This window comes from Suncus etruscus, chromosome 13, assembly GCF_024139225.1.
Source record: "Suncus etruscus isolate mSunEtr1 chromosome 13, mSunEtr1.pri.cur, whole genome shotgun sequence".
NCBI classification, from domain to species: Eukaryota; Metazoa; Chordata; class Mammalia; order Eulipotyphla; family Soricidae; genus Suncus; species Suncus etruscus.
In genome coordinates, this window is record NC_064860.1 from 26,625,349 (window position 1) to 26,647,011 (window position 21,663).

The 21,663-nt window shown below is 39.4% G+C and overlaps 1 protein-coding gene across 1 annotated transcript in view; it reads left to right on the top strand.

Moving 5' to 3' along the window:
* The first annotated feature begins 274 nt into the window (after positions 1-274).
* Positions 275-21,663, top strand: part of MUC13 (mucin 13, cell surface associated) — a 47,871-nt gene continuing 26,482 nt past the window's right edge. The window contains exons 1-5 of the mRNA XM_049785533.1: positions 275-410; positions 1,428-2,297; positions 4,223-4,302; positions 11,839-11,894; positions 18,015-18,175. Coding sequence (XP_049641490.1) covers positions 275-410; positions 1,428-2,297; positions 4,223-4,302; positions 11,839-11,894; positions 18,015-18,175 — 1,303 coding nt within the window. The remainder of the gene's footprint in view (positions 411-1,427; positions 2,298-4,222; positions 4,303-11,838; positions 11,895-18,014; positions 18,176-21,663) is intronic.

Consider the following 21,663-nt stretch of genomic DNA (forward strand, 5'->3'; position numbering starts at 1 on the left):
GATGCGTCTAGCTGTTTAGTGGCTGCTGGCATGGACATAGGTTGGGGCGTTGGCCCTGGGAATCCCATGGGCCCCATGCTCTGTCGCTGCTGTCTGGGGATTAGGGTCTGAGGCCTGGGGGTGGGGTGTCGGCGCGGCCGTGACTCGCACGCAGGGTTCCCCTATTTATAACAAGTGATTCAGTCCCGGCTCTTACTCACCCCTTCCTGAGCCCGCCCCTCCCCTCCCCCTCCCCGCCTGGGTGGGCAGCGCTGGGTGGGCACCCCCTTTGCCAATGTCCCGCCTGCCCCGCTCCCCGCCCCCTTTTCCCTGGGCAGCTGGCTCTGGGGGCGGTGGTCAGGGGGCCCTGGGCTGGCTCTGGGGCGCCCGGTGGAGCCTCTGTGGAGCCTCTGGGCCCATTAAGCCCAAGCGTTAGTGACAGGCGGGCGCAGAGGGCGGGCGGGCTGGGGGCGGCGGCGTGGGCTGGGCGGGCCTCTCCGCCTCTGGTATTTTCCCTTCCCAGCTGCTCTAAGAGGGTGGAAAGTATTTGGGGACCAGGCTTGGGGGCGGCGGCGGCGGCGGTGTCTGCCTCTGCAGTGGCGCCCCCTGATTCATTCTTGGAGCACGGGGGTTGAGGCAGGAAGGGGGGGAGAAAGGAGGGGTGCCCTTGTGTTTCAGGGACCCACGACCTGGCTGCAGAGACCCGACCTGCGCATACAAACTCAGACACAGACAGACAAACACACACACACTCTCTCTCTCTCTTTCCCCCCCATGCTTCCCCACACCAAAAAAAAAAAAAAAAAAAAAATAAAAAAAAAAAAAAAAAAAATGTAAATATCTCTTTCTTTCCTTTTCATATCCCTCAACAGCTAAAACACTTTTTATAATGGAAAATTGGGTGATTTTGCTTAGGAATTTAGATAGTGACTGTGTCATCTGATGGCATTTTCAGTTGTCCTCTCTGAGGACAGCTCAGATTAGTAAGCACAGATCAACAATTCTGCAAGTAATGGCATAATATTTTTTGGTAGCTACTTCTTTGTCATATTTTCTAATTTGTTTTTTGGGCCACACCTAGTGATGCTCAGGGGTTACTCCTGGCTCTGCAGTTAGAAATCACTACTAGCAGGCTCAGGGGACCATATGGAATGCCAGGGATCAAACCGGGGTCTGTCCCGGGTCAGCCACATGCAAGACAAACACCCTACCACTGTGCTATATCTCCAGCCCTCTTTTTAATAATATTTTTTCAGGTTTATATTTCACTTTAAATTTTATCATGGATATTTTGGGGTGTGTTTATAAAGTTCTGTATTTTACTTGTAAATGTAGCCAAGTGATTATTTTCCAGAAAAGAATGATTTGTGTACTAATCACTATTAAATAATAACTGCCATTGTATAGTTAGCCTCTGTCTTCTAAAGCTTAGTATGTTTGTTTTCTAGGCAAAGGTCAAACCGATTCAACCACAGATTCTGGAACTTCTATTACCACAAATGTTGTAGGGTCTACTGGGGGCTCTACCACCACTCCAGATGCAGGAGGCTCTACCACCACTCCAGATGCAGGAGGCTCTACCACCACTCCAGATGCAGGAGGCTCTACCACCACTCCAGATGCAGGAAGCTCTACCACCACTCCAGATGCAGGAGGCTCTAATACCACTCCAGATGCTGGAGGCTCTACCACCACTCCAGATGCAGGAGGCTCTACCACAACTCCAGATGCAGGAAGCTCTACCACCACTCCAGATGCAGGAAGCTCTAACACCACTCCAGATGCTGGAGGCTCTACCACCACTCCAGATGCAGGAGGCTCTACCACCACTCCAGATGCAGGAAGCTCTAACACCACTCCAGATGCTGGAGGATCTACCACCACTCCAGATGCAGGAGGCTCTACTACCACTCCAGATGCAGGAGACTCTACCACCACTCCAGATGCAGGAGGCTCTACCACCACTCCAGATGCAGGAGGCTCTACCACCACTCCAGATGCAGGAGGCTCTACCACCACTCCAGATGCAGGAGGCTCTACCACCACTCCAGATGCAGGAGGCTCTACCACCACTCCAGATGCAGGAGGCTCTACCACCACTCCAGATACAGGTGGCTCTACCACCACTCCAGATGCAGGAGGCTCTACCACCACTCCAGATGCAGGAGGCTCTAACACCACTACAGATGCTGTAGGCTCTACCACCACCACAGATGTAGGGGGCTTTACCACCACTACAGATGCAAGAGGCTCTACCACCACCATAGATGCTGGAGGGTCTACCACCACTACAGATGCCCGAGGCTCTACTACCACTGGTAAGAATTCTTTCCATAGAGACTAGACATTGATGATTTGTAGTATTATGGAGGATGGCAGGTAACAGTTTTTCTGGGATTGGGAAGAGGTTTGGCTAAGACTTAAGAAGATTTCCTACATTTCCATCCTGTTCACATATCTTTCCTACCCATACTTCCACAACTATTCATAGACTATATTTATGAAGCTAGGCTTTATAAAATTGACTTACCCAGCTGTTCTCACTCTAAGTAGTTTGTTGGAGTGGGTGTAGGGCTCTCAACTGGTCCTGGGGGAGCCCAAGAGCACCCTAGTTATTTTCAACCAACTGGGCTATTCAGCTAGTACAAGAGTTGAAGATGCAATGCTACACTAGGGCCATATTATTGGTGTTGGGGCCTCCAGGGCTGCAGCCAGAAATGTTGAGGGGACTTGCAGTACCAGGAATTGAAGACATGTCAAGCACATGCTAGGCACACATCCAAAGTGCTGTACTATCACCTGGAACCTCCTGAATAGAGTTCTGGAACGGTTTCTGTTTCTCTGAGCAGATCTAATCAAATAGGTTCCAAATCAAATTCAGCACCACAGGGCTAACACCCTGATCTATGAAAAGTACTTGGTTCTAACTTGACTTCTTATTTAAAAAGATCTAAAGGGACTGGAGAGATAGCACAGCGGTGTTTGCCTTGCAAGCAGCCGACCCAGGACCTAAGGTGGTTGGTTCGAATCCTGGCACCCCATATGGTCCCCCGAGCCTGCCAAGAGCTATTTCTGAGCAGATAGCCAGGAGTAATCCCTGAGCACCGCCGAGTGTGGCCCAAAAACCTAAAAATAAAAATAAGAAAAATAAAAAAAATACTGAAAAAGGGGCTGGAGCAATAGCACAGCGCATTGTGTTTGTCTTGCACACAACCAACACAGGAAGGATGGCGGTTCGAATCCCGGCATTCTATAATGGTCCCCCGAGCCTGCCAGGACTGATTTCTGAGCACAGAGCCAGGAGTAACCCCTGAGCTGAGCACTGCAGCCGGTTGTGACCCAAAAACCAAACCAAACCAAACAAACAACAACAGCAACAAAACAAAACAAAGAAATGAAAAAAATAGTTACTGAACACAAGAATTTGAGGCAATTCATGGAACTTGAGCTTAAAAATTAAAAAAAAATCAAAATTGAATAAATGATACTTTTCTAATAGCCTGACTAGAGCAGAACAACTGTTTGAAGATAGTTATTAGCAGAAAACTATCTGTTACAGATAGTTTGTAACAGAAAATGCTTCCTAAAGCTTGATTTAGAACAAATACCATGAAACTTTATCAGTAAAAGCAAAGTAGTAAATATTTTAGGTTTGGGGTAAAATAAGGTCTTAGTTGCTACTAGTCCACACTGTCTTATTAAATTGAAATAATTCATATATAAATGAATTAACTAGTCTTTGTTTTGATAAAACTTTATCTACAAAACCAGAAGACAAGCTGTATCTGATTAATAAGTTATAGTTTACCAATCTCAGGTCTAGAAGAATTGACAGATCTAGACATTAAGGGCATAAAAAAAGTCAATATAATTTCTAGAAGGTTGACTGAAGATTGACAATGAATCAGCATGCCCAAGGCTGGAGAACAGGTTGTTCTTCCTATCTGCTCTTTATTTAGCTTTGATGTGCTTTGATAGATATAAGAAATGAGGGATGAAGCCAATAGAGCCAGAGTCTGTGTCTGAGACCTGGGTCCCAGCATGTCCCATTTGTAAGGGCTACTCTGAAAACAAGGGCATGATTAGATCTCTCAGCATTGGGAAATGGAGTTTTGTAAACCAGTTTTGCTTCCCCATACATTATATGAAATCAGGCAATCTCAAGTTCTGACCCAGTCATAAATAACCAGGGGGCATAGCAAAAACACTTCTCTCTTGAGCTTAACTTATTTGTCTGTCACAGGGACGACTGAAAAACATAGCCTTTCAGCCATGACAAACTTTACCTGGTACACTAAATATACTGACATGACCCTGTTGACAGTACTTAGTACATTGACAGTACATACTGGAGATTACTTGTCTATTTTTCCCATAATAGAGCTATACAAGGTTTCTCTCTTGAAAATTTCCAAACATTCTTGTAGTATGGCCACGGTACTTTACAAAAGCCATTTACTTAGAATTTTGATTCACACTATCATTGGAAAGACACACATGGTCCTGCATGTACCTTTTTATGTCCTTTATAACCTAGTCTCTTGGGGGAGGATGTGTGTGTGTGCAAGGAAGCTTCAAAGTGGCAAGTAGGAGGCCTGAACTGCTCCTACAATCTGAGGCCATCCAGGCCAGTGGTCAATGTAGAGACTCCAGAATGTGGTGCTGCTAAGGCCCTAAAGTACTAGGAATCAAACTGTAATCAGCCACAGACAAGGTGGCTGTACCGTCTCTATGGCTCTATGTCTCTAAATATCTAAATAAATATCTCTCTATGTCTCTAAAAAATTTCTTTTTTAGATTTTGAAACATCAATTTATGTAAATGTGGTTTACAGTTGTGGTGTACAGTTGTTTAAGGTTGTTCATAATAAAATTTTAGTTTTTTCACAATTATAAAGTGAAAAATTGCTCATGATTGAGTTTTAGTTATTAGCATAATTCCTTCATCAGTGCACATTTCCTGCCACCAATGTGTCCAACTTCTTCCCTTCCCACTCCCCTGCCTGCTTCTGTGGAGACAGTTTTTCTTCTTCCTCTCTCTTTCTTCCTTTTTTTCTTTTAGATTCTATGGTTTACAATATTGTACTGAAGGGGAATCATGCCTATCGCTTTATCTCCTTTCAGCACCCAGTTCTTGTCCAGCATGATTATTTCCAACTATCATTGTCATAGAGGTCTTTACGCTGCCCTTACTGCACTCCCACTTCCTACCAATGACTGGTTCTCTGAGCCCTCATCTCTATTGTTTCTGGACATCATTATGATAGTATCTTTTTTTATATTCCACAAATGAGTGTGATCATTCTGTTTCTCCCTCTCCTTCTGATCATTCTGTTTATCCCTCTCCTTCTGACTCATTTTGCTTAGCATAATATTCTCTATATCCATCCATGTACATAAGCAAATTTTATTACTTCATTTTCCCTAACAGCTGCGTGGTATTTCATTGTATATACACAGATACACCACAGATTTTTTTTTTAAATCCACTCATCTGTTCTTGGGCACTTGGATTATTTCCAGATTCTGACTATTGTGAATAGTGGCACCCAGGTCTTTGCATGGTTTTATAGCTCATTTCTTTGACTACTGAATAATATAGCTCATTGTCTAAATGGACCAGTGTATTTTAACACATTCATCTACTGGAGATTAGATTGCTTTCAAACTTTGGTATTTATGAATAATGCCATTCAGCTTCTTTAGTTAAATATCAAGGAATGCACTTGCCAGATCTTATATTAAGACTGTTAAGTTTTGTAAGAAACAGCTATAGTATTTTCCAATATGAACGTGCCATTTCACACCCCCACTGTCATGACTGAGTGCTTTAGTTGTTCTTGTCAGAATTGTTGTTGGTTTTACTTTTTTTAAAATATCTTTATTCAAAATACCTTGATTACAAACATGATTGTAGTTGGGTTTCAGTCATAAAAAAAAAATAAAACACCCCCCTTCAGCAGTGCAACATTCCCATCACCAATACCCCAATCTCCTCTCCCCCACCCCCTGCCTGTATTCGAGACAGGCATTCTACTTCTCTCATTCATTAACATTGTCATGATCGTTGTTGGTGTAGTTATTTGTCTAACTGCATTCACCACTCTTTGTAGTGAGCTTCATATCATGGGCTGGTTCTTCCAGCCCTCATCTCTACTGTGTCTGGGCATCATTAAAATAAAGTATTTTATTTTTCTTGTTGGTTTTTCTTTTAAGTTAAAGTAGGCAAGACCCACAGTTATAGGGAGAAATGTTGAAAGATGGAAAATGTATATGCAGTCAAAATGTAATCACTGTCCCATCCTAAAACCCAAGAACTAAAAGCCCCTTTTTTTCCCTGGAGAGTTATTATCTCAGCCCCTGGGATACATAATATAGCTTCTTATACTTTCCTTCAGGGGTGCTCGTTGCAAATGTCAGCCAAAACATCAAGGTGTTTTTATGCATTTGTTCACTGCTTTCTAAACTATGAGAGTAATCATGTCATAAATGCATTACTTACATTTAGTTTAAAAAATCAATGTTTTATAGCTGTATGTTGGTAAGAATGTAAAGATAGCTCTATGAGTTATCTGATCTGATCTGTCTGATCTTGTTGTTTATGTAAGTAATATAAAAACTAGAATCATTTCACATGCTAGAGAAGAAGAAATAACCAACTTCATTACCACAAGGATTCTGTTTTCACTTCCAAGGAGTTCTGGGCTCTGCCTGGTTGTACATTCCTAGTCAGTGCTGTTAACATGGGCCCATTACTCTCCTCAGGAATCAAGTTATCCACTCAGATGGCCAGAGAGCTGAGTACTCTCATCACTTCCTTTTGAAAGTTGCATGGATTTAACCCATATTCTCTCCTTCCCATTCCTTTTTTTTCCCTCTATGGGTCTGTATACCATGAGTGCAAACCAGAATGCAACTCCTTTTTGAAAACTCCTTGCCTGTATCTCCCTATAAACAACTTGTCTATCTTCATCAAAAATATTCTACAATCTCTAACTGGTTTTGGGGAGCTCACCCTTACATGATTTAAGATCATGTAAGAGGGTCATTGAAGTTGATTTTTGATCTTTAACAGTTGTGATCTCTCTCTTTTGATTCTTTCTCCACCTCCATTCTTTCATTACTTTATAATTATTTCTCATTTTTCTTTGGATCTGCATGCATTAAATTAGAAGCCATTAAAGGGTTATAGAGTTAGTATAAATAAGGGTTAAGGCTCTTGTCTTCCAGGCAGTCAACTGTACTTCAATATCAAGCACTACATATGGACTCTTTTATTTAAAACTTTATTTATTGATTGATTGATTGTTTGGCCACACCCAATGATGCTCAGGGGTTACTCTTGGCTCTGCACTCAAAAATAGCCTCTAGAAGGCTGGGGCACCATATGGTAAGCCAGAAATTAAACAGGAACAGGGTCTCTACTGGGTAGGCCACATGCAAGCCAAATGCCCTACATCTGTGCTATCTTGATGGTTTCTACATATGGGCTCTTATGTTCATGAGTGATCATTGAGCATCACTGAATACAGCCTAAGCACGCATGCATGTGATCAAACACACACACACACACAAGGGAAAAATGGAGCCAAAAAATAGAATGTGGAGGCCGAACAATAGCACAGCAAGTAGGGCATTTACCTTGCATGCAACCGACCTGGGTTCAGTCCCCGGCATCCAAAGCCTACCAGGAATAATTTCTGAGTGTAGAGCCAGTAGTAACTCCTGAATGCTGCTAGGTATGGCCCCCAAACAAGACAAAACAAAACAAAACAAAACAAAACAAAAATGAAAAGTGCCAAGGAGAGAGGTATCAGTATATTTTGGGGTATAATTTGTTTTTAATTTACAGATTTTAAATATTTCTATTCTTTTTTAGGCAAACATTATCCTTGTCAAAGTAGTAACTGTAGAACTGATTCTACATGTGTTAATTTGAATGATACATTCTTCTGCCTGTGTCGAGAGAGTTATTACTACAAACAACAGAAATGTAATGAAGGTGAGTGTTATTGGTGAACCATGCTTTAATATAGTGCAGGACCTAAGGTGCTTGCTTTGCACACAGACATTTCTTATTCCATACCCAGCACAGTAAGGGTCCCAGAGCACCACAAGGAATAACACATGAGCACTGAGCTTAGAGTATCCCCTGATCACTGCCCACTGTGTGAGGGGCAATCTCCTGAACTGCATCCAATACCAAAAGTAGACTAGAAAATCCTAAATAATAATAAAGCATGGGCCCCGGTAGTTTTTGGAATTGATTTCTTCATAGCAAAACAATATTTTCAAAATAAGCTACCAAGTGGCCAGAGGGGCAGTGTATTATAGAGTTTAAAGTATTGTATTGCTGTAGCTGACCTGGGCTCTTTCCCCAAGCTATCTTCATGGTTCCCCAAACCTAGGAATGAATCCTGGGAACAAAGTCAGGAGTAAGCTCTGCTAGGGCCTTAATCAAAAACCAGAACAACAATAGAAAAGAGGTAAAACAGACTAGAAGAGATCTACAAGAGTATTAGGCATGGAGGAAAATTTAAAGGGAACAATGACAGTCAAGCAGAAAACAGGTTCCTGCCTCTGTTCTGGGCTCTCATGAGGAAATAGAGCTGGTTAGAAGGAGGAACAAAGCCCAAAGGTCTGGGGCCTGTGTCCCTTACTTTTACTTGTTTCAGAAAACATTGTTACATGGATAAATCAAAATTACAGATGTTTAAACCCCTGACTAAATGTAGGGACCACATAAATACAAAGTACTGTGGTTCCTGGGGACAGTGACTGAGCACAGTGATCTCCCCAGCACCACATGAACAGGCAGGGTTTCAGCCTTTCACCTCAGTTGCTGGTCACAGGATTTGTTAGCTCCATCCATCCTAGCAAAGTCACTGCTGTCAGGGACCAAAGGGGCCTCACGTTTCACGTGGACCTTGGGAGCAGGTGTACACACCCTTCGCTGACTTTTTGGCTGGGCACGAGGAAGAGTCAGGCCTTACCAGATCCTCTCCGTGTCCTGAACAAGAAATAAGCTTATGTCTCAGAACAGGACAATTTTAGGAACCAAGAACTGGATGCAAGCATGAAAGCTATTGCAAATGCCCCAGGGTGTCCTTGACACTCATTTTATTCTCAGTAGATGATTCCAAAGGACTGAACTAGAAGGCATTCACTGACACTTTTTAAAGAATTTTCCTTTAAAATAGTTAAAAGTTCAGGAATTAAGGAGATAGTCCAGTAGGTAGAGTGCTTGCCTTGTATGCAGCTAACTGGTATTTGGTCCCAGCATCCCAGATGGTCCCTTGAAACTGCCAGGAGTGATTTCTTAATGTAGAGCCAGGAATAAGACCCAAACACCTCTGAGTATGATAAACACACACAGAAATCAATTAGAAGTTCAAATAGCAACACAAAATGAATACATCAGTGAATAGAAACATGCTTCACAGAATGTTTTCTGCCTTTCAACTGACAGTTATGAAAAGCATAGTAACTATGGAAAATGCATAGTAACTCATAATACACTTTAAAATATTTATGATTGGGCCCGGAGAGATAGCACAGTGGCGTTTGCCTTGCAAGCAGCCGATCCAGGACCAAAGGTGGTTGGTTCGAATCCCGGTGTCCCATATGGTCCCCCGTGCCTGCCAGGAGCTATTTCTGAGCAGACAGCCAGGAGTGACCCCTGAGCACCACCGGGTGTGGCCCAAAAACCAAAAAAAAAATTTATGATAGTTTTGAATTATAATAATGTAAACCAGACATAAAAAAGAGGTAAGATGAGCTAAAATGAGCTAAAAAAAAAGAGCTAAAATTAAAATGGATGTACAAACTTGGATGGGATTTAGGGTAACATGTTTAGTATTTCCAAACTTCCTGTAGTTTTATCACATAAAGCTTAGAATTTTGAAGAACTATCTATGCTTTCAAAATGCATAAATAATTTTTAACATTAAATACATGGTAATATTATGCTTTTCTTTCAGGCAAAATATATCCTGGAACACTTACATTTAAAATATCATATACACCTGTGTTGGAAAATAAAGAATCATTATCTTACCAAAAGTTACATCTTGAAATTACTCAGTTCGTAAGTATTTTTCAACTGTCTCAAAGTCTTCCTCCTTGCACTGAGCTGCAGAGTATAGAGCTGGTATTCCAATGGCACACCCACAAAAATAGTGGTGCCTTTTATGCAAACAAGGAAATTAACCCTTAATGATAGGTTCAGGCTACTGTACGCAGAGCTCTGGCTTCTGTGCATCCTAGTTTCCCAGCACATCCCCTAAGAAATCTGGGCCTCCTGTGTTCCTGTAAACTTGATGAGAATTGCAAATGCAACAAAAGGCCTTTAAAAGTTTGAGTTGCCTGTGCCAGTGCAGTATTTATACTGTAATCAAAATACTTTCAAGTGGCCAGATAACATCTAATGATTTAAATAATTAAATAATTACAAATAGGGGCAGAAGTGATAGCAAAGCGGTAGGCCTTTTTCTTGCATGCAGCTGACTCTGGACAGACATGGTTTGATACCTAGCACCCTATATGGTTCCCTGAGCCTGCCAGGAGCGATTTCTGAGTGCAGAGCTAGGAGTAATCCCTGAGTGTTGCTGGGTGTGGCCTAAAAAACAAAAAAAAAAAAAAAAAGAAAAAAGTCATTACAAATAATTTATTTCCCTACTGTTGAAGAGGAAAGTAAAATGTTTGCTTTTTTTTACATCCAACTTTACCTAAATTTTGATACTATGTATATAATATATAATTATAAATTATATAGTTATATATAATTACATCTAATGTCAATACTATATATATACACATATATAAGGACTGAATGTAGCTAGAGACATGCTGTAGGCAATAAGGCTGCTTGGGCATGGCCCTGGATTAATCCGCAGCATCACTTCTGGTACCCTAAATTCTGCCTGGAGTAAACCGTGTGCACAGAAGCAGAAGTAAACCCTAACAACAACTGGGAGTAACCCCCAAACCAAACCAAATCAAACAAACATCTACAAGAATCACTCTAAGATCTAATTTTTAAATATATAATGGTATTTTTTTTCTGATCTAAAAGGTCAAAATGAACAATGGTTTCATTTCATTTTACCTTTTTTTTCATTTCTTAAAGGTAAAACAGAATTGCTTTGATAAGATCTATTCAGTTAACAAAACTAAATTAACCATTTGGATTAGTCTGATAGAATTTTAGAACTCCGGGAGACTAGAGATATAACTAATGAACGTGTTGGAGATCTGGGCTTGATTCCCAGTATTGCAGGGTCCCTTGAGCACTCAGGAAACGCAGGAAACGGTGATTCCAAAAACTGACTTGGGACTAGGCTCATGATACTCCACTCCAGTAACATTCAAAAATGAAAAAATGAAAAATAAATTGATTTGTGAACCAGTATCCGTGTGTCCACTGTATCAGAGCAATGAGACTCACTTAGCTTGAACGCCCTGTGGTGTCATGCAGACCAACTCCAGAAGAGGAAATGCTGATACAGTTGGGGACTGAAACTGTGTTCCCCTGCTGTTTGGTGCTATGTTCACCTCAACTTACCTAAACCAGAAGCTCAAAAAGGCTGTTTCCTAGATCCAGCTCAGCAGTAGGAGCCTGCTGCTGAGACTTTTAGGGGCTGCTAGTCAATAGTAATTGGTGAACCATGAATATTGACATTCCTGAGCCTAAATATTTATTTAATGTTAAAACATATATATATATGTATATATATGTATATATATATATATATATATATATATATATATATATATATATATATATATATATATATATATATATATATACTGTCGGGTCCTCCACCCTCTTTTAAGTTCTTATTATATCTGTTCTTTACAGTTTGAAAGAATATTTAATGCCTCTGACTATGGACAGACTGTCATTCATAAAGTAAGGTAAGCTTGCTCTGAACTGATGGATTCTTATGTGACCATAATATTCTCATCTTTCCCTGAGTTTCTTGGTAACAACAGGGCCTCCACTGTCTGTCCCAAGTCAGGAAGCAGTGATCAGTCTTATACCAGCAGACAGACTCTCCTCTCATGTTACACTAGCAGTACTGCAAAGTATTGTTGTCTGTGATTGACTATACAGTAACATGCACACACATGTAGAGCATCACTGGGGCAGTTTGGTTTGGCCCCAAGACAAAGAATCCCATTTGGCCAATTCCTGCAATGTAACTGTTTGGGATTCAGAAGAATGAAAGTCTGCCATTGTCTCTTCACTCATACTAGGTGAACGAAACAAGAATCATCCAATTGCACACCTGGCTATGACAGGGCCAACTGTGAGCTCTTTATATAGTATAAATAAGAATATGTAGAGAAAATCAATATGTAAGTACTAGTGTGGGATGCTCAAGAAGATAGTGATTTTATTTGAGTTTTGTTTCTAATGCCTAGTTTTATTCTTGTCTCTGTGCTGTGAGCTAAGAAAATTTTAAGGTCAATGGGACTGTGCAGAGAAAGCAACTATTCTGCATGCAAATGTATTTGTAATTTTGAGGCCAAATCTGGCCTCCATGATTGGTGCACATAGGTCACTCCCAATGATGCTCCAGGAATTAAACCCAGGTCTCCTATATAGAAAACATGAGCTTCAGCCTGTTCAGTTAACTCTGTGGTCCTGTACTGATACTTAGTGGTGATACTGATGCATCTATTTTAATTAGCTTTGTCAAGTCTTTTGTGAAATAAGATGAAAGGTATATACACGTATATGTATGCATATATTATGTACAATTACATTCAGAGAAATCTTCCTAATCATGGTCATTTCTGATTTAGGCAGTAAATAAGAGGTACATGTAAATAAGAGGCCAATTTTATAAGTAGGAGACTCAGTTTTTCCCTGTGAATGGTTAGCAGAGAGACTGGGCTCCAAATCTCAGAACTAGAAGATCAAATATGTAGACAGTGACTTGAGATCCTGTGTTTCTAAGTTTGAAGCTTAGATTCATGGACAAGGCCTTTCCAAGGCCAGGATGATTAGAACATCCTGGAAACAGTAGCAGTCAGCTCTGGTAGTATCAGCCACATCAGTACTTGTATCCTGGTCTTGGTAACTTTTGTTGAGAGATGGAACAGAATTTTACCTTTACTGAACTTTCACTACCTCATCTATGTAATTGGAACCTTATGACCTTCTTGCCTGGAACTCTGGGAAGAATACAGGAGATCCGTTTGATTTTTTTTTCTTTTTGGGCCACAGCTGGTGACACTCAGGGGTTACTCCTGGTCATGTGCTCAGAAATCGATCCTGGCTTGGGGGACCATATGGGATGCCAGGTATTAAATCGAGGTCTGTCCTAGGTTAACACCCTACCGCTTGCACTACCACTTCGGCCCCATAGATCCATTCAAAACAGGGTGCTGGCACTTAGTTTAAACTCCCTTTAGTTGTGTTTCTCCAAGTGTGATGGATGGAAGCACTGACAGGTTCCTGGTAGTGGCCTGAATATGTGGCATGCATTTTATTCTTAAAGGAACTTGTTCTAAAGAGATCACTTGTTCAAAGAGGCAAACATTCTTCTATAAACTCAGCGTCCCGGAGAAGAAATATTTTCCCCATCTTGAGATCCTGACAAAGCTTTTCTGAAGCCCTAGTAAAATATTCCCTTGTTCTCTAAATCCCCAGTTATTTATTACACATGTGTTGAAATAGAAAGAATTAAATCTGGAGCAGTAGTACAGAGGGTAGGCTTTTGTCATGCATTGATGGGTGTGGCCAAAGAAAGAAAAAGAAAGGGTGGGAGGGAGAGAAGAAAGAAAGGAAGAAATGAAGACAAGGAAGGAAGGGAAAGAAGACAAGGAAGGAAGATAAGAAAGGAAGGAAGAAAGAAAGGAAGGGGAGGAAGACAAGAAAGGGAAGGAAGGAAGACAAGGAAGAAAAGGAAGGAAAAAATAAGGAAGATAAGGAAGGAAAGAAGGAAGGAAGACAAGTAAGAAGGAAAGAAAACAAGAAAGGAAGAAAGACAAAGAAGGAAGGAAGGGAAGGAAGACAAGAGAGGAAGACAAGGAAGGAACAAAGGAAGGAAGGGAAGAAGAAAAGGAAGGAAGGAAGAAAAGAAGAAAGAATGGAAGGAAGAAAGGAATGAAAGAAGAAAGGAACGAAGGAATGGCAGGAAACTTTTAACTAAAATTTCAAGTTCAGGGGCCAAACATGTAACACATGGTTAAAGTAGTTGGTTTTCTTGCACCTGGTCAATGCAGGTCCACACCCCAGCAACACATATATTTCCCCATGCATAGTCAGGAGTGGTCCTTGGGCACAGAACAAGGAGGAAGCCCTGAGCAAAACTGAGTATTAGCAACCCCCCACAACATTTTTTTCCAAGTTTTTCTTACAAAACTCTCTTTTGAGATGGCATCCCTAAAAACAGAATTTAACTTATGTCTTGAATTTTCTGGGTTGTTCTGAAAAACGAACATGCTATAACCATTTTGTAAAGAATTTGACTGCTATTTCAATAATTATTCCAAAGTTAAATAGAACAAAGAAGAGAAATTGATCAGGAACAAAATATGCTAAATCTCTAAAATAAACAATCACAAATCAAATAGGGAGTCTGTCGTTTTAGGATGAGTCCTTTCATCTTTCTTAGTAGTTGTATCATTTGATTTGAACAAATTACTTACTAGCTGTAAGGAGAGATATTTGCTCATAGTAGGTTCTCAGTTTTTGGGAACATGGAGAAAGATATTAGCTCACATTTCCTCCCTTTTCAGTCTTCCTTTGACTGTAGCTCCAAGCCCACTTTGAAGCTTGTCTGCTCACTTCATTGCCCTTCTGGAAATAATCCAGATCAATTTTCTTTTTTTAAGAAAAATTTTAAAATAGTACCCAAGAAACTACAAAGTCATTCATGATTTCATTTCAGGTATACACTGTTTTTTTTTTTTTTTGGACCACACCCGGTAAAACTCAGGGGTTACTCCTGGCTATGCGCTCAGAAGTCGCTCCTGGCTTGTGGGGACCATATGGGACGCCAGGGAATCGAACCGCGGTCCGTCCTAGGCTAGCACTGGCAAGGCAGACACCTTACCTCTAGCGCCACTGCAACGGCCTCCAGGTATACACTGTTTTGACACCAATCCCTTCACAAATGTCCACTTCCCTATACCAATGCCTCCCCATCCTCATATGCCTCCCACTTAGTCTGCTGCTATGAGAGAAGCTTTTTTTTTTTTTTTTTTTTAAATTTTTTCGTTTTTGGGCCACACCCGGCAGTGCTCAGGGGATACTCTAGGCTCTCTGCTCAGAAATTGCTACTGACAGGCTCAGGGGACCATATGGGATGCTAAGATTAGAACCAACACCCGTCCTGGGTCGGAGGCTGCTTGCAAGGCGAGCGCTCTACGCTGTGCTATCTCTTCGGCCCCAGAGAGAAGCTGTACAAGGGGGCAACAGTTGCACTAGAATTAAAGGGGAAAAGGAGGGAGATTTGGGATGCATGCTGGGAACAGGGGTGGAGGGAGGACAACACTGGTCTTGGGATTGCCCTCACTCATTGTCACTATGTGCCTCAAATATTACCGTGAGAGAATTGTAATTCACTTAGACCACAATAAAAATAAAAAAAATTTGCAAGATTTTTTTTCACTGTGATTCATAGTACCATTGTTGATAAAGTTTCAGACATAATATTTTATAGCATGTTTCCTACTGACTACCAGTTCTCATGTACTTTGTTTCCATTGTCTTTGCACATTTGTTATTCCACCATTATGTTTTTTTAAATCCTACAGATGAAAAAAAATTATGTGTTAGTCTTTCTCCCTCTAACTTCATTATATTCTCCAGCTCCCTCCATATAGTAGCTAATTGCATGCTTTTATCTTTTCTTATGAATAATAAATATTCGGTTGTGCTCATTTTCAATAGTTTCTTTATCCAGTTATCTTACTTTTGTTTGCTTGTTTTTGGGCCACACCCAGTGACAAGATGCTCAGGGGTTACTCCTGGCTAAGCAGAAATCGCTTCTGGCTTGGGGGATCATATGGGACGCTGGAAATCAAACTCAGGTCCATCCTGGGTCAGCCACGTGCAAGACAACTCCCTACTACTGCACTATCACTCCGGCCTCCAGTCATCTATTTTGGAACCCTTGAGTTGTTTCTAGATATGGGGTATAGTATATAGTACTACAAGGAATATTAAGGGGCACAAATATCTTCTCTGTTTAATTTTGGGACCTTGGAGTATATTCCAAGAAGCAGAGTTTCTGGACCAAATGGAAGATCAATTCCTAGGTCTTGTTTGTTTGTTTTTGGACCATACTCGGTGGTGCTCAGGGGTTATTCCTGACTCTGCACTCAGGAATTACTCAATGTTGGCCCTTTATTTCTCTGTAATGAATATTTGCAGAGCTTAGTGTGTATATAAAACTATATACATATAGTATATATGTATTCCTTGAAATAAATTAGTAGTTGTTAATTAGTATTAGTATTTTGATGGCCAATTATTAGGTGCATTTAGATTTAGAAGTGTAAGTGCTTCATGGTATACATGTCACTTGGAATGACCTTTGCTGTCTCATAACTTTTTTGAACTTGAAGTCTATGTTGTCTGAAATTAGTATGGCCACCCTGGATTTCTTAGAGGGTATTTTCTTGAATAATTGGCTTTCAATCTTTGACATTGAGTCTCTGTTTGCTCTGACTATTCAAATGTGTTCTTGTAGGCAGCAAAATTTGTTGAGTTCAATTTTCTAATCTATTCTGCAACCCTGTATATCTGAATTGGTGCACTTAGTCCTTTGATATTGACAAATATTATTGTTATGGAAATCTGTGTCCTTCTTTCGTATAAATTTGATGTATTTGTGGCATTTTACTTGTCTTAAAGTGGACACTTTAGTTCTCTCTCTTTTTCTTTACACTTTAGTTCTCTTAAAGGTTGTTTTAAGTCTATGAATTTCCTGAACTGTTGTTTAGCTCTGAAGTTGTACATTTTTCCTTTAAATCTAAATGAGTTTGGTGAGGCAGTCATTTCAATGAATTTTTTCTAATATATTCCACCATTGTCTTCAGACCCAAACCATTTATTTTGGTAAGACTTAAGGATGCTCTTTTGTATGTAATTTTCTTTTTTGATCTTGCTGCTTTCAGTTTTATATCTCTATCTATTATTTTCATAATTCTGATTGGGGTATGCTTTGAGATGTTTTTATTTGTGTCTCATTTAGCTGATACTCTTTGTTGTCCAGGATGTGGGTGCAAGAATTTTCTAGTTCTGAGAACTTCTCAACAATAATGTCATTGACTATGACACTATGTCATATGACTATGACAATATACATACATACATACATACATATATATAAAACATATATATATATATGGATTTTACTTATGATTCTGGGGGCTCAATAATTCTTGTGTTGTTTCTCATGAATTAATAGAATTATTCTATTGTCAATTGTTCTTTTATTTAGAGCCAATTTTTAATTTAATTTTGTTATCTAGAGGTTTTCTGCATTTCATCTTCAAGCTCACTGATTTTGTACTTAACACCTGTTACCCACTAAAGAATTTTTGCCACACCTGGCAGTGCTTGCTTACTCCTGGTTCAAGCTCAGTTATCACTTTTGAAAGTGCTCAGGAGACCATATGTGGTACCCAGAATCAATTCCAAGTTGATAACATGCAAGGCAAATAGCACTATAGTACTGATTATTCTATGGATCTAACTCCCACATATCTTACTTTTAAATATTTCTAAGATCCCAGTTCCAAAAATGACTTTACAGTTATTCTGATTATTCTCTAATATGATATTATTCTATCCAAAGTGATTGAGAATATCAAATAAATATTCTTTACATATCTAATAGAGACCTTTAGCTTTGTCAAATGCCATCTCATTTTAAGTTAATAATAGAGCCCCTAAAGTGGAGAAAGAACAGTAGGTAAGACTAGAAATGAGAAATTCGGGGATTTGGACCAGCTTGAAGGCTGTTTATTGATCCTCAATTTACCAAGTGATGTTTTTTTTTTTTTCACTTTTAGCCCATCTGTTTCAACAAGATATAGCATGCATGTTTCAGGGAGCATTGACATAACACTAGTGAACATTTTAAACAAAGCCACCAAACTAACTGAAGATGACGTGTCTAGAAAAATTACAGCAGCAGTTGAGAAAGAGTACCCAAAGACTGCATCATTTAAAGGTAAGTATTAAATAATTTTCCAAGCTTGCCTATATTGTATGAATACAAAGAGCAGAACACAATAAGGCCTACATAATCAAATCTACAGATGTCTTCAAACTTTCTTACTCCCTCTCCTCTCTTACTGGACCTTCCCCACTTTCCAATCATTTCCCGAAGTATCAAACTGACCAGTTTGTTCCAACTTCTAAGAAGACAGTTTAGGAAGATATTCCCTACAGAGAATCATGGAAAAGGGAGAAACAAAGTGTTGACTCCAAGATATAGCTTTCTAGATGATTATAGAAAAATCCCTCTATGGCTCCATACACAAACTCAGAGAATAGATTGTGTGTGTGTGTGTGTGTGTGTGTGAGACAAACCAACTCAAAACTTTGGACTTTACCATGGAAGCAAAGCTGCCCAAGATAACAAAGGCTAAACTGGAAGAAGCAACTATCCTGTGATGTTCTCAGAGACAGAGTAAGTATTGCCCTGAAGGTCCTGAAGCAGGCATGGAATTGTAGAAGTGGTGGGGACCCAGAAGCATGGCTGAACTTGGTTAGCAGACATTAGTACAGAAGGAGGGAAAAGAAACCAGCCTTCAACAGGGGCTGATATAAACAACCATATCAGTAACTGTGCTACTAGACTGCAAACAGTGGTATGTGACAAGGAGCTGGAGCTGGAAGCTGCCATTGCTAGGATACTTTCTGGGAGTGCTGCCTTACTCACTTCTAATGCTGGATTCTAGGCAACAAAACTCTAAACTGTTAGGTGGCCAAGAACCATCTGCCCAAGGGACACGGATATTAGCATTGAAGAAGCAAGCTAAGGTTAAGCCCTATAGGATGTGCCTAATGAGGACAGTGAGACTGAAGTGAGGCAGATTGATTTGTAGCCTCACATTTCTCCTAGGCTAGGAAACCCAACAAAACACATAAAAATCAATACACACAGAAAAGGTCAAAAAGGAGAACCCTACCACACATAATGAATAAGATGGTATTTCTGATGACCCAACTAACATCACCCACTTATATTATCTCTCTTAATAAGGACTTTAGAGAGGAAATGTAGAGATTGTTCAAAAACTCAAAGATACTATGGAACTAACCAAATGAAGAGAAAACAAGACTCAAGAGGATATGAAAGTAGAAATGAGATAACTTAAAACTGAAATAACAGGCTTTTCCTTTCCATGTCCCCCATATTTTGGTGGGCCTATGCAAACAATATTTGCCACTCTAACACCGTTTTTACTGTACCTTTTGACTAACCCTTAAAAAAAAACCTCTTAAACTTTTGATGTTAACTTAAACTAATATGTATGCACATGAAAATATAAAAAAATACTATGCCTTCAATGTTTAAGGAGTCACATAAATCTCTTGACTTTAGATTGCTTTGTGAACTGCTAAGAAATGTTATAATGTACTACAATAGGGGGACTTGTGGACAAAGTAATTGTACATGGGTTATGCCTTATTTTTCTTAATGTTCTTTGACTGTAAGTTCAATATTTAGGCATCAGCAAGGGTATTTCTTTTGAGAACTCTGTTTATGGGCGATTGTCCTTCCACTGTAACTTTACCTTCTCCTCTTTGCATCATTGTTCTCATAATCAAAAATAAAAAAAATTAAAAAATATCTAGAGGATAGAAATTATATTAACTATCTTCTACATCCAGGATGCATTGAAAATAAAAATTAATTACAAACAAAAACAAAAAATAAACTTAACACCTGGAAATTAAACAGCTGGTTTAGAGTTGAAATTTAGGAGAAAAATACTACAAATGAATTCAAAAGCTCATCAAGAAGGTTATACACCATGACCAAGTAGGATTCATCTTAGGGATGAAAGCATAGTTTAACATGCTCAAGTCAATCAATATAATACACCACATCAATTAAATAGAAACAAAAACATCATATGATCATATCAACAGATGCATAGAAAATATTAAAAGGTTGAACATGTATTCATGATAAAAACTTTTTTTTGGGGGGGTCACACCCAGCCATACTCAAGGGTTACTCTTGGCTTTGTACTCAGAAATCGCTCCTGGCAGGCACATGGGACTAGATTGGATGCTGGGATTCCAACCAGCATTCATCCTGAATCAGCTGCATGCAAGGCAAATGCCCTACAGCTGTACTCCCTCTTTGGCCCCATGATAAAAACTCTTATCAAGATGGAAATTGAAGAAATTTTTATCAGTATAGTCAAAGCCATTTACCACAAGCCCATGGCAAGCACTATACTCAATGGGGAAAAACTAAAAGCCTTTCCTCTAAGATCTAACACAAAACAAGGTTTCCCTTCTCACCACTTATATTCAATATAGTACTAGAAATACTTGCCATAGCCATCAGAGAAGAACTAGATATCAAGGACATCCAAATCTGAAAGGAAGAAGTCAAGCTCTCACTATTTGCAGATAACATGATACTGTATCTGGAAATTCTAAAGACTCCACAAGAAAGATTCTTAGAAATAGACTTGTATAGTAAAGACTACAAAATTAATAAACAAAAGCATGGCTTTTCTAAACACAAAAGATTTAAAAAAGAAAGTTATATTAAAAGAACAATATTATTCACAACTGTGCCTCAGAAAATCATATATGTTGGAGTCAAACTAACGAGGTGAAAGATCTATACCAAAAAACAAAACAAAACAAAACAAAACAAAAACAAAAACTACACAACATTGTTTCAAGAAATAAAAGAGGACACAAGTAATTGGAAACATATCTCCTGCCCATGAATTGGTAGGATAAACATCATTAAAATGGCAATACTTCCCAAAACCTTGTACATATATAATGCAATTCAGATAAAAAATACCCATAAAAATTTCCAAAGAAGCAGGTCAAACACTTTTGAAATTAGTATGAAACAATAAATGTCAACAAATAGCTAAAGCAATCTTTTTTGGGGGGGGAAATCAGAGGAATCACTTTACTGAACCTTAAACTGTACTACAAAGCAGTAGTCATTAAAACAGAATAGTACTGGAATAAAATAGACTATATAATAAATGGAATGGACATGATTATCTGAGATAGACCCCGAGAGATACAGTCAATTAATTTTTGATAAAAGGGCAAGAAATACAAAGTGGAGCAAAAAAAGCCTCTTAAACAAGTGGGGTTGGGAAAACTGGTTAGCTACATGCAAAAAAGTGAACTCAAATCTTTATTTAAAGACATGCACAAAAATCAAAACAAAATGGATTAAAGACATTGATGCCAGACCTGAAATCATAAAGAATATATACAAGAAAATGTAGACAGAACACTCTATGACATTGAAACTAAATTCATCTTCATGGAAGAAACACCACTGATCAAGAAAGTAAAAACAAATATAGACAAATGGGACTATATTAAACTGAAATGCTTCTGAACCTCAAATTAAATGGAGACTAGGACATAAAGACTACCAAAGAATGGAAGAAGTTGTTCACCCAATACCAATCTGATAAGGAATTAACATCTAAG